General features: G+C 55.0%; 1 protein-coding gene across 1 annotated transcript; it reads left to right on the top strand.

Moving 5' to 3' along the window:
- Positions 1–254: 254 nt before the first annotated feature.
- On the top strand, positions 255–10,038 carry Gata5 (GATA binding protein 5). The gene is made up of 6 exons (XM_075963960.1): positions 255–1,063; positions 2,454–2,629; positions 6,757–6,882; positions 7,312–7,399; positions 7,679–7,803; positions 8,118–10,038. Exons 1-6 carry the CDS (start codon positions 520–522, stop codon positions 8,271–8,273), a joined length of 1,215 nt encoding a protein of 404 aa, XP_075820075.1. The 5' UTR covers positions 255–519; the 3' UTR covers positions 8,274–10,038.
- Positions 10,039–12,828: the final 2,790 nt, after the last annotated feature.

The following is a 12,828-nucleotide window of genomic DNA, read 5'->3' as shown; positions in this document are numbered from 1 at the left end:
GCTGAGGGGACGCGGGTGCGTTGTGGTCCCAGAGTTCGACAAGCGGAGCCTGTTTGGGTCACGTGGCACTGAGGCCGGAGCCCTGGCGCTGACCCTAAGGGGAGGGAGGGATAGACTCCGAGAGGGAAGGGGCGGCCCGGTGGAGGCGGGGCGGCCGGAGCTCCCGGGATTCCCTACGGAGCGGCTCCGCCTGGAGACCCAGTCTACTACCCGCCGGTTACGGGTCCTCGGTCAGAGCCGCGCTTTCCTGCCCCGCGGGTGAGGGATTTGGCGGGCGATCTCTCTACGCGTGGCAAGGACCTCGTTCCTGGGGCCCTGCACCTCTTCTAACCAGGTCGTTCCACCCGGAGGAAACTCGGACCTGCCCCGGTGAACCGACTCGGAAAAGAGGAGTTTGCAAGCCGAACAGCAGCACCTGCCTCAGGGCGAGCGTGAGAGCTGATGTAGCGAATACAGTGATTCTTGCCCTCGACGCCTGTCTTTCTTCTCTGCAGGTCAAGCTCGTGCCGGGTGAGAAAAATGTATCAGAGCTTGGCGCTGGCCCAGAGCTCTGGTCAAGCCACCTACACCGACTCGGGAGCCTTTCTGCACGCTTCGGGAGCCGGCTCCCCGGTGTTCGTGGCACCCACGCGTGTGCCCTCCATGCTGCCCTATCTGCCTGCGTGTGAGCCGGGCTCGCAGCCTCCCGCGCTTGCAGCACACTCTAGCTGGACTCAGGCAGCTGCCGCTGACTCCTCAGCCTTCGGCTCTGGAAGCCCACACCCTCCAGCCGCACACCCACCGGGAGCCGCCACCTTCCCCTTCGCACACAGCCCCCCGGGGTCGGGCAGCGGCGGCAGTGCGGGGGCCCGGGACAGCAGCGCCTTCCAGGGCTCGCTGCTGGCTCGCGAACAGTACCCGACCCCGCTTGGGAGACCCATGGGCGCCTCGTATCCCACAACCTACCCGGCATACGTGACTCCCGACGTAGCCCCTTCGTGGACCTCCGGACCCTTCGATGGTAGCATCCTGCACGGTCTGCAGGGCCGCCCTAGCGGCCTCCCTGGCCGCAGGGCCACCTTCGGTGAGTACCGGTCTGGGGCTGCCCAGAGGATGTGGTTCTAATATTAACGCGCGCAGCGATAAACCCGCTCGCTACGAAATGCTATGCGTGCGAAAAGCCGAAATGCGTTTTTCTGCAGTCAGGGCTCACCCGCTTGATCCAACCCCACAAGAGTCCCTCCTAAAATTGCCAAGATACAGGAACCTATTTGGAACGCAATGAGATGAAAAACACTCGATCCAGAATTCTTTTTTTTTTCAGCATAATAGCAAGAAAATAATATATTTCTGCTTTTCACCGGACCAAACCCCAAAATAGCATTCTGGAATATATCAACTTGAAAACTTTATTCTAAAAAAATTCTTGAAAGTTTTGGAAATCATTTTTGGTTTTAAGACAGGGACTTACTAAGTAGCTTCAAACTTAACAGCGGCCCTCCTTCAGCCCTCCTAAGTGCCGCGCTTACAGGCAGACACCATTATGCCAGGCTAAAATGAGCTTTATAAAGTTCAAAATACTGATTATTTGAGCAAGTCACCACAGCCGTCTCGTTCTGCAACACTGGCATTCCAGCTTGAGATTTCCACACCTCCCAGGAACAAAAATGAGATTAGATTAGATCCCAAGGTTGTTGAGCTGAGAATTGCTTCTGTTTCTGAGTATTTTTGAGGCACAGGCCGAGCAAAGAGGGCTGACCTCTGCTTAGCAGCTTCGGGGCCTCCTCTAGGCCATCCCTCCAAGAACTGGGAAGCCTGCCCCCTGATTCATAGGCCCCTCTTGGCCCAAGTCAATCTAGCGCTCTTAGACAAGGGCGACCCCTGTGCCTGGTACCCACCTCCAGCCAGTAGATGATTGATCCACCCTGCCCCCAGCCAGTGTCCCCCTGCCTGTATGGCTGTGGTTCCATGCTATACCTGGAGCTGGACCAGGATTCCTGATGCCCCTATGGTCTTGCCTCCTGAGAGAGGACAGTGACTAACCCCACAACAAAGCTGACAGCAAGGCCATCAGCACCTATAGAACCCCAGGTCTCTGTCTCCCAGTCCACTCCTCCTTGAGGCCCCCTCACGCTTGCGGGAGACCCTCGAGTGGGACGGGAGGGAGGAAATAATGCTCTGCCGTCCACTTCCTTCTGTCTGTGTAGACACATCTGCTTCCAACGCGAATTAGAAATACAAAGGCTGACGTGGTTAAGAAAGGGGCCATCTCGGGTATCTACCTTAAAGTTTGGTTTATTTTTATTCCTGCCTTATAAAAGCGGCTCTAACAAATTTCACTGAAAACTAAATAAGACTAAGTATATAAATAAATCACCCTTTAATGAGTTAAGTATAAGACACTATAAAAATAGAAGCCCTCGGGCTCTCCAGAGGGGCAGAGGCCCCAGCCCACAAGCTTCTTGTCCCCACAGTGCCTGACTTCTTGGAGGAGTTTCCTGGTGAGGGCCGGGAGTGTGTCAACTGTGGAGCCCTGTCTACACCACTGTGGCGCCGCGACGGCACCGGGCACTACCTGTGCAACGCCTGCGGCCTCTATCACAAGATGAACGGGGTCAACCGGCCACTAGTGAGGCCTCAGAAGCGTCTGGTGAGTGTGGTAGAGAGAGGACCAGGGTTAGTGCTACAAGAAGGATAAAGGGAATGGCTGGTTCCTGCATGCTCAGCAGCCGCTGGGTTCCTGAGGGATGGGCTAGGAAATGAAGTACAGGGCTGTGAGCTGCCCGGGGCTCCTGGTTGGGCCAGGCCAACTCAGCTCTTCCTGGGGTTTGAAAATATCCAGGAACCCATCAGGATCCAGGCAAGGACTCCTGGTGGGGACCTGGCTCGGGTCTTAAAACCCACTGCGGTATCGGCGGTTACCTGGCACTTGACAGAGTAAGGGGTGTTTCAAAGCTGCTTGCTACATGGGCACAGGATGTCCTAGGATGGGGTTTGAGAGTGAGGTCTGCCCTGGGTATATAAGCCACAGTTTCTGCAGGACCCTGGGGGCTCAGTGCTGCCGTGGGACTGTGTTAGTGGTGATGGTGGGGGGCAACCTGATCAGTTAGAGGCCTCAAGGTGACCGGTGCAAATGGGATTGAGGGAAGGCCTGCTGGCCCCGCTACACCAGAGAATCTCTGGGTTGGGGTCCCTGGGAAACCAGGCCTGTGCCTTTTGCCAATCTCGCTGGTTATAAGTCTTGTCTTCACTTTTGGTTCTTTCCGGTACGTGACCGTATAGCTGTTGGTTAGAAATGAAGGTCAGACTTGGGCCGCCAGGAATCGCTGGGGCAGGAAGTAGCTTTAGTCTACCATCTCACAGGCAAACCTTCAAGTTCAGGTTTAAATACACATCTGGGTTGGTGTTGGCAGATTACCTGACATTCTTGCTATGGAGGGTACAGGGGATCCATGGGTCTCAGACCTGGGCAAGACTGCTCCTGAGTACCAGGCCCTCCTGTCTAAAGGTGTGAAGCCCAGATGAGGCAGATGAGGGTCAACATCTCATCTGGGGGGTGCTTCTCACCCTCCAGGTTTCAGAAGGGTTCCATGTCCATATCAGGCAGGGTCTGGGGCCTGGCTGCTCTAGTTCTACCTGACAGGTGTGCTGAACTTGGCTTCCTGAGTGCACTGACATGGGGTTGTAGCTCTTGTACATTGTATGTTACAGGCGTGTGAGGCCCTAAGATAGGGACAATGTTATGCGCTCCAGAAGGCAGGTAGGATGCAGGGAGGGACTTCTCTGGGATTTGGGGATCTGTAGGCCCATTCTGCCCAATATTTTGCCTCTTACCATCTGAAGGATCACTCCAGAGGCTACTGTGCCCTCTAGTCCCTTCCTTCAGTGATCTGCCTTATCATGGAAACCCCCTGCATGAGCGCTTCCCAGCCTGGTCTTCATGACATCCTCTAATGTGGAAACCATAGAAAACAAGATAGAAACATAGCCCAGGTGTGGAAGACTGCATCCTGGGCTGGGGTACAGTCTTCCTAGCATAGCCCAGGTGTGGAAGACTGCATCCTGGGCTGGGGTACAGTCTTCCTAGCATAGCCCAGGTGTGGAAGACTGCATCCTGGGCTGGGGTACAGTCTTCCTAGCATAGCCCAGGTGTGGAAGACTGCATCCTGGGCTGGGGTACAGTCTTCCTAGCATAGCCCAGGTGTGGAAGACTGCATCCTGGGCTGGGGTACAGTCTTCCTAAGCAGCAGACCTGTCCTGGCCCTTGAGTCTGCCCTCTCGCCTCCATGCCAGGCTCTAAACTGGGCACCCAGGCACAGTGATAAGAATCAGGCAAGAGTCCCTGGTCCACTCTGGGATAGATGGGTGGGTTCTCTGCCCCCCAAATGTACTCTTCTCCCCTCAGTTTGAAACTGGAGGTGTTTCCAGCCTTGGCCGATCCCCAAGGCTCCAGATGGCTCTGCACCCAGCCAGTCCTGGGTAACTGGGCCCTGGGCTCCAAGGAAGCCGCTCTGCAATGCTCCGTACTGCAGCTTTCATTTTCCAAAACTCTTTCCTGAAAATATGACTTGCCCTCCAAGCAGGGCTCAGCCACCTTCCCTGGGTGTCTACCTTAGCAATCTGGAGGCCCCAGGGCGCAGAGGCCAGGACTTAGTGCCACTCTCTTTCCAGATGGGCCGTCATTGGAGATGAAGTTCTCTTGAAAAGAACAGGCAAGGGCTGGAGAGGTGGCTCAGGGCTTAGGAGCACTGACTGCTCTTCCAGAGGACCCAGGTTTAATTCCCAGCACGCACGAGGCAGCTCACAACTGTCTGTAGCTCCAGTTCCAGGAGATCTGACACCTTCAGACCAAAGTACATAAAATAAGGTTAAATTAAAAGAAAGAAAGGAAGAAAGGAAGGAAGGAAAAAAAGAGCAGGCAAAAGAGAGATGAAGTGCAGCCAGGAGAGGCTGGTCGCTGGGCACCCGAAAGTGACCAGGCTGCCTGCACAGACAAGGAGAAAGGACAGACAGAGGCTTGGGGGGCCCCACTGGGGTGTGGCAAATGGGCATGTGCCCAAGTGCTCAATGGAGAAAGAAGGCTCTATCCACCTGGCTCCTCGATTTCCTGTGGTCCCTGGACACGTCTGAGCTTCCATTTCCCTTCCGTGCAATGACTGGCAGCTCGGGACAGCTCAGGAAAAGGCAATGACTTCTTGGGCCATTGTGTTCTCCTATGTTCTTAGTTTGTAAAAGTAAAACACAATCGCAATGAAAAGATTCCAGTGTGGTTTCCACACTTTTCGCTTGCGTTTCTGTGTGGGGATGAGTCTGTGCACCTTTCTTCCTGTGTATGGTCTGCCATGGGACTCTCGCTTTTGTTTCTTGCCCACCGTGTCTCAGAAGGTACCCACAGCTCCTAGCTGTGGTTCAAGGAAGAAGAGAGGCCACAGGCTAGGGCTTCCCTAGGTCTGAAGATCCAGCAGGAACCGGGGACTGCAAAATTCCAGGCACCTAGTTAAGTGTGACTTCTATATAAACACAAATATCTTACTAATCATATTCCAAGTACTGCAGGAGATACATTTACACAAAACCCTCACTCTCCCTTTTGGCTGATGTTCTAGAATTGTAGTTGAAGCTGAAGCCCTGAACCATAAAGGGGAAGGCTGGGGGGAGGGTCAGAGGTGCTATTCAAGGGCCGGACCAAGGCGGGGACAGAACAGTACAGTCTGGTGCCAGTAGCTGGAACAGAAAGTGTCACAGCAAGGTTGGACTGTGGAATTTAGGAAGAGCTCTGGGTTCGGATACCTAGGGCCTCTTAGAATGAAGTTTTCTTTCCGTAATAGGGACAAGATTCTATCATACACTGAACTGTGAACCATGTACCAGGAAAAGTACCAATCTCAGCCAACTTAGAGACATTGTCTGGTTGGGTCCTCTGTGACGACTCCCCAGACACAGTACCAGGAACTCATTCCTTGCCCTGCACCAATTTCTTTAGTTGGGCCCAGATTCCTGTGTCTGGCTTGCCCTCTAGCTCAGGGCCCAAGTTCCCCAAACACAGGGCAGTCAGGGGTCCCTGGTGGGTGTGATATCGGGATACCCTGCTGGGAGATGTGGGGTAGACAGCTAAAAGGCTCCACACAGCCAGGAGTAAGAGATTGTAGACACTGAGCACAGCCGGGGTGCCATGACAGATAAGACCCTTCACTGTCTACTCAGCATCCAGCGGGTACTGGGGAAGCTGCAGACAGGAGCCAATGTGAGCTCTGAGCTTAGGAGACAGGTGTGCGAGGGGACCAGCAGCACTGGGAGAGTTAACCTTTGCTCCTCACCTCCCGAGGAGTCTGTGGCCTCGAGGGCGCCAATCCCCAACAGAGATGCCGGATTTAGGCCACCCTGGCTGGCTTAGACAATAATCAATGGCTGTATTGCTACACCACACCTTTCTGGCCTCAGAACGCCACCACCAGACCCTGAAAGATCTGTTACATCTCAGTGATGGGAAATGCCCAGAGGTGAAGGGCCTGGTCTTGGGACTAGAAGGCCAATGAGTCAAAGCTTTGTGAAACCAAGAACATCATTTCCTGCCAGATAGGCCCATGGCAAGCCTCAGGTCATACCACCCCCAAATGTCTCACTAAACCAGAACAGTCAGTCCCTGACCTGGCACCTGGTAACTGCTGAGTCTAGCTAGCTTCTATCCATCCTGTTCATTGTCATTTACTGTCAATGACCCCCAAGTCAGTTCTGCTCCCCCAATTCCTGGCTCACCCCAGCTCACTTGCCCCACAGTCCTCGTCCCGTCGATCCGGCCTCTGCTGCTCCAACTGCCACACCGCCACCACCACCCTCTGGAGGCGCAATGCGGAGGGCGAGCCGGTGTGCAATGCCTGCGGCCTCTACATGAAGCTCCACGGGGTGAGTGGCAGGGAGTAGCTACCTCTATCCAGAACCACGTGGTTGTCCCTCTACCTCAGCTGCACGGGACCACCCTCAGCCCCTGGCTTGAACATGTTCTGGGAGTGTTAAACCTATGTGGACTTTCCACATACCCGCTTCTCTGGAAGACGAAGCTGTTGGCTCCATGCCCACTCTGCAGTCCTGCCCACCGAGATTCATGGAGCTCCCTGGGGCTTTTCAGCCTAGAATGGGTGCTGGACACCCAAATCTTGCCCTCTATACACTCCAGCCCTGCATCTTGGCTCTCAGGCAGACGGGATGGGCATCCAAGGGTGGCTGACCCAACGCGGGGGGGGACTCTCTAGGGGGAACAGGAAGGTGGCTGTGCAAGGGCCCAGGGGTGGTCAGGGATGGGGAGCAGCCACCTACCCTTGCTGTCCCTGCCAGGTGCCACGGCCACTAGCCATGAAAAAGGAGAGCATCCAGACCAGAAAACGGAAGCCAAAGAACCCTGCCAAGATCAAGGGCTCCTCAGGTGTGAATGGAGGGGGAGGGGATACTCTCAGACCTCTGAGTCTCACGCTAACCCTGCCCCTCATGGGTGTCCTTCAGCTTGTTGGGGAAGGGGCGGATGATGTGAGCTGGCCAAACCGTGGGACAGAAGTAGGCTAGACAAAGCCATGCCTGACCCTCTAACTTTTGGTGCTGTGTGACTTTAAGAAGTCTCTGGACAAGGATAGGAGAACTGGCCACATAACAGGAAATACGGCCAGATCTGGCATCTTCTGTAAATGTCCCCGGTCTTCCCTTCCAGGATCCACAGCAAACACCGCAGCCTCTTCTCCCACTATCCTCAACACTGAGGCCTCAGCCGCCACTCTGAAGGCAGAGCCCAGTCTGGCATCTCCGGGGTGTCCTGGGCCCACTATCACCTCCCAGGTAAGGGGGATGAGGCAGGAGAGTGCAAGAGGCAGGTCCCCACACTTCCCTGGAGAACCTTGGTTCTTGCCCCCAGGGCTGCTCCCAGAGCTTCACTGAGCACACAGCCCTCAACCACCGATGTGGTGGCATCGTTTCCCAGATCTGTGTGTACCATGGTCCAGAGCCCTGAAGGTCTTACTAGTCAGTACTCCTCAGGGGCCTTTCCAGTCCTTCTAGGCTGAGGGGCGCTTGGGGCAAATCGCTATGACGTGCCTCCAGCTCCAGAGAGGTGGTACAGTCCTCCGTACTCACTCACCCCATCCCCTCTGCAGGCTTCCAGCTCAGTGGATGACTCCCTAGCCGCTAGTCATCTGGAGTTCAAGTTTGAACCTGAAGACTTTGCCTTCACCTCCTCGTCCCTGAGCCCCCAGGCTGGCCTCAGTGGGGTCCTGCGTCAGGAGGCCTGGTGTGCCCTGGCTTTGGCCTAGGTACTCGGGAAGCTGTCACCACAGTGGATCCCAGGAACAGCCTGCCAACCTGGCTCCTAGAGCATAGCAGAGACAAAGGGGCCCCAGGAACGGAGGTTAGCCTATGGAGCCAGCAGCTTCCACGGGTCCCTCGCCACTGCGGTGGGGAGCTTTTCGCGCTGACACCCCAGAGGAAGAAGAAGGCTGGTGGGTGAAGAAGGTTTGAAGGCTCCCCAGACTCCTCATGGGCCCCTCTGTAGACGAGATGACTGGAGATACCCACCAACGACTTGAATGCCATCAACGCTCAACAGTTTGCAGCAGCTGGCAAAAGTTCACAGCATCCCACAGTAAAATCTGATCCAAGTGAAACAAACAGAGCCCAGGCAGGCAGTAAGAAGGAGGGGACCCAACAGGGCCTCTGGGGTCTCAAGTTCTTAACTTCCCATGTTTGATTCTGCGAGGCTGAGTGAGTGCCTTCTTGCCTACGAATGTAGGACTGTCGGAGGCCAGTGTGCAGGTTGAACACTGCACCAGGGCACCACCCCAAGGCAAATCCGTCTCTCTGGCCATCATCACAGACTTCTGTGTTTATTTGTATGCCTGTCTGGCCATCAGTGTACTAAGGCTTTTGCTGGTGGAGAGATCTACACAGAGACACTGTTGGAACTGGGTGACATGTGGCCTCGTGACCGGGCTCAGCTATCAGCCCAGCAGTTGGTAACACAACCCTTTGCAGCACCCTCTTCATACCAATTCATGCCCACTGGCTGTGACTCTGCACAGGATGCTGGTCAGTTCTAGAGCCCCAGCAGCAAGAGGAAGAGGGTGCTCTGTAGGCCACACCCCCACAGGTCTCATCTCTTTCCAGGGTTCCACCCCCAGGTGAGGAAACCAGGAGGTAGAGGAGTTAAGGGGTCACCTAAACATGAAGACTGCCCCATCGTGTCTCCAGTGTGGACCCGTGATCCTTCCACCCAGTTCAGCTTGAGGCAGAGGCCATGGGTCCCACTTAGAAGGAAAGCAGGGACCAGTAGCCTGCAGCCTCTGCAGATATCACTGGGCCAAGGGCAAGGCATGTTTCTGTCACTGGCTCCAAGTAAGCATACCTAGCCTTCCATGTATCTGTGGAAGGCACAGTCAGCTCCCTTGATGCCTGTTATCAGGACCCAGAGACTGGGGTAGGGGAAGGAGGGGGCTAGAGACAGACACTGTGTGAATACCTCCAAGCACGCACACCCAAGTGTGCACAGACACAGACCAGACCACAGCAGCTGCACAAGGTCTCAGAACAGGGTTCTCACTGCAGTCCTGTTTCTGGGAGTCCCTTTTGTCCAAGCCTCGGTTTCCCCTTCTATGATACAAGATGTGACTACGATTACATCTGTAACTCATGCGTCCATCTAGCTACTGTGGTCACTGGGAGACCCCAAATGTGGAAGAGGCACCAGGCACTCACCAACCAGGCAAGCTCCTGGAGAGACCCACAGTGAGAGGATGGATGGAAGGGAACTCAGGAGAGAGGTGGGCCCAGCATAAGAGATCCCTCCCGCTTCTCACTTCTTTTTTCTTTCTTTCTTTCTTTCTTTCTTTCTTTCTTTCTTTCTTTCTTTCCTGGTTGGTTGGTTTTGGTTTGTTGTTGTTTGTTTTGTTTTTGTTTGTTTTTGAGACAGGCTCACACTATGTCGCTTTGGCTATCCTGAAACTCACTCTGTAGACCAGGCTGGCCTTGAACTCACAGAGATCTGTCTGCCTCTGCCTCTGCCTCCTGAGTGCTGGGATTAAAGGTGTGTGCCACCACTGCCTGGCTCTCTCTCTTTTTTCATTTATTTATCTTATCTGTGTGAGTGTTCTGCCTGCACATGTGTATGTCTAAAACACGCATCCCTGGTGCGGCAGGCGTCTTTGGTTGGAAGCCCTCACGTGGGTGGTGGGAACTGAACCAGGATCCTCCGAAAGAGCAACAAGTGCTCTTATCCACGGAGCCATCTCTCCAGGTCCCTGCTTTGGCTTCTTAACTAAGGCTGGAGTGAAGAAGGCCATGGGCTCCACCACTGGGCATGGTCGCTGCTGCTAAATTTAAGTTTTCCCCTCTTCAGGAAGAAGCCAGTAGACCAAGTCCTTAATATAGCTACCAGGCACCCTGCCGCTGCCCTTCCTCCCACCACCCACCCCCATCCTGCCCACTGCTCATAAACCACCAATTGAGCTGCTCGCGTCCAACAAGCCAGAGCAACTGGGGGCCTCATCTGAACAGCAGCGGGGAAAAGAAGGTCCCTTTGCTGTTGTCTGTGGGGTACTCTATCACCTCGGAGCTGCAGCACCCCAGACCATGAAGCAGGAGGGGCCACAGCACCCCCAAGTCTATCCTTTCCTGTCCAAAATATCTTCTGGCCCCCATGATGTGTGCTAGGAAGCCCAGGGAAACCCAGTGAGGTGGCGAAGTGGGGCACACAGGACACACGGATGGGGAGACCAGGGTCCTGTCGATTGGCAGAGACCAGGGTCCTGTCAGTTGGCGGAAATAGGGTCTTGTCAGTTGGCAGAGACCAGGGTCCTGTCCGTTGGCGTTTCTTTTTCCTTCCAGCTATGGCTCTATGCCATGTTCTGATCCTCCTCCAGACTGCTATGTTACTCCTCTTGCTGCAGCTGGTCACCTTGTATCAGTGCATTCTGTGTGCAAGGTGAAACCTGATCCCTAGACGTTATCGGTCACCAGACCCTGAGAGCTGTTCTACGCCAGGCAACTAACTCTTGGGAACACTGCCACCATGCTGAACTGGGACCTGAGCTTGCAGGGACAGAGACAAAGAGTGGGCCTTCCTTAGGCTGAAAATGGTGGCCTATCTCCCAGGTGCTCCTCTGAAAGCCTAGTTTCAGAAGGGAAAACCTAGGGCGAAGAGGTTTGTGAAGGGCAGTAGCTTCCTGTTTGACCAAATAAGGGCATCTCTTAGACCAGACCGGTGACTACTGTCACCGGCAGCACCTGGGTCTCCCATCATAAGACCCAGGGTGCCATGTTACTGACCGTCCACCCGGCCCTCACTGCTGTCCTTTGTCACAGCTCTGAGGACAGTTCTAGGGCCCCAAGGCACGTGAACAGGCTGCGGGCAGAGCAGCCTGGGTGGAGAGAGGGTGAGAGGCTGCATAAAGGAAGAAAGGACCAGAAAGAGCACAGAATTCAGATCCACTCTCTCGAGTGTGCGCAGCTCCACAGTCCTAGCTCCCTGTGTGGACGAACCGCTGGGGAATGCGTGACCCTCGAGTCCCTCTAGTGCCTCCAAGGATAGGCCTGGACAGCATCTGAGGTCAGGTTGCAGCCTTCTGTGGGCCCAGCTCAGGTAGGGACACCAGCTAGCCGAGAGATTCAAATGTGCCCCCACCTCCACTCCAATGTGTCCCACCCTTTTGTATTTTGGAGCGTGTCACACAGCACATTGCCTTTATTAATGCCAACCGGTTAGCCAGACTGGACCCTATCTCCACTTGAGAAGCAGAGTCTCTCTGGTCCTGTCCCATGTGTGGACCCTACCACATCCTCTCTACCCTCCCTCTCCCCAGGATGAAGTGAGGCCCAAGAGACTTGGTTCCCTGTAGCACCAGGCTTTGGGCAGGGCAGCCCTGATGCCTGAATTCCCTATACAAACACTTGAGCTGACCCTGGCCTCAAAGGGGAGGGGGCTGGCTAAGCCCTCGCGAGTAGCCCCCTCCCCTCCGGGCCCCCGCATGACGCCAAGATGTTGACATGGACGGCTCCAGCCGTCTTATTTATTATCTGATAAAGCGAGCTCGGCACCGTCAGTGGACAGCGTCTGGCCGCTCTGAGCTGACCAGCATGGGGGAGGAGGAAGGCCGTACTGCGGACAGAGCCGGGCCCCAGCCTCACCCTGGGACAGGCCTCCACCCTGGACTCTCCGCAGCTTCTCCTCCCCCATCCTTGGCTCTCGCCACTGCTCACAGTACCATCTGGGGAGGATCTCTCTGCCTAGAGTATCACAGGCACCTGAGGCTGTGCCCCTCCTGCCAAGCTCAGCTGCCCCAGCTGATCCTTCCTCCTCATGTGCCTGTCACCCAATTACTGTGCTGCCCATCCTCCACACCCTGCATTTGGGCTAGAGTTCAGACTTTCCACGATGAAGCTTCAGGCCTGCTTCTTTGCCCACAAACACTACTCCTCCAAGACCCAACTCTAAACTGTTAACTAAGCCAAAGGACCCCACCCCACCCCAGGGGTCCCCTTTGCTGCCAGCTGCATTCACTCTCAGGTACAAGGGACACTTGGCAGCATCCAAATGCACCCGACCCCTAGACGTTTGCTTCATCTCCCCGACTCTAGTGCCCTTCCTGACTTTTGTGCGTCTAACCAGTGACGTGGGTCCGAGCATTTGGTGCCTACTCACCTTCTCTTTCAGTATTTTTGGGAAGGATTAAGATCAAGTCCTGTCACCGTACTTGGAGGTCAAGTGTCCCAGGCAGCTCTAGAGGCCTCTTGTAGACAACTCAGCACAATCATACATAGACATCGATGTATAGTTGTGGGCCTGGGCATTGCAATGTGCAATAAGCTCTCATTTTG

Source organism: Microtus pennsylvanicus, chromosome 2 (assembly GCF_037038515.1).
Source record: "Microtus pennsylvanicus isolate mMicPen1 chromosome 2, mMicPen1.hap1, whole genome shotgun sequence".
Classification (NCBI taxonomy): Eukaryota; Metazoa; Chordata; class Mammalia; order Rodentia; family Cricetidae; genus Microtus; species Microtus pennsylvanicus.
The sequence above is the reverse complement of the archived record's forward strand: the minus strand, read 5'-3'. Positions and strand labels throughout refer to the sequence as shown.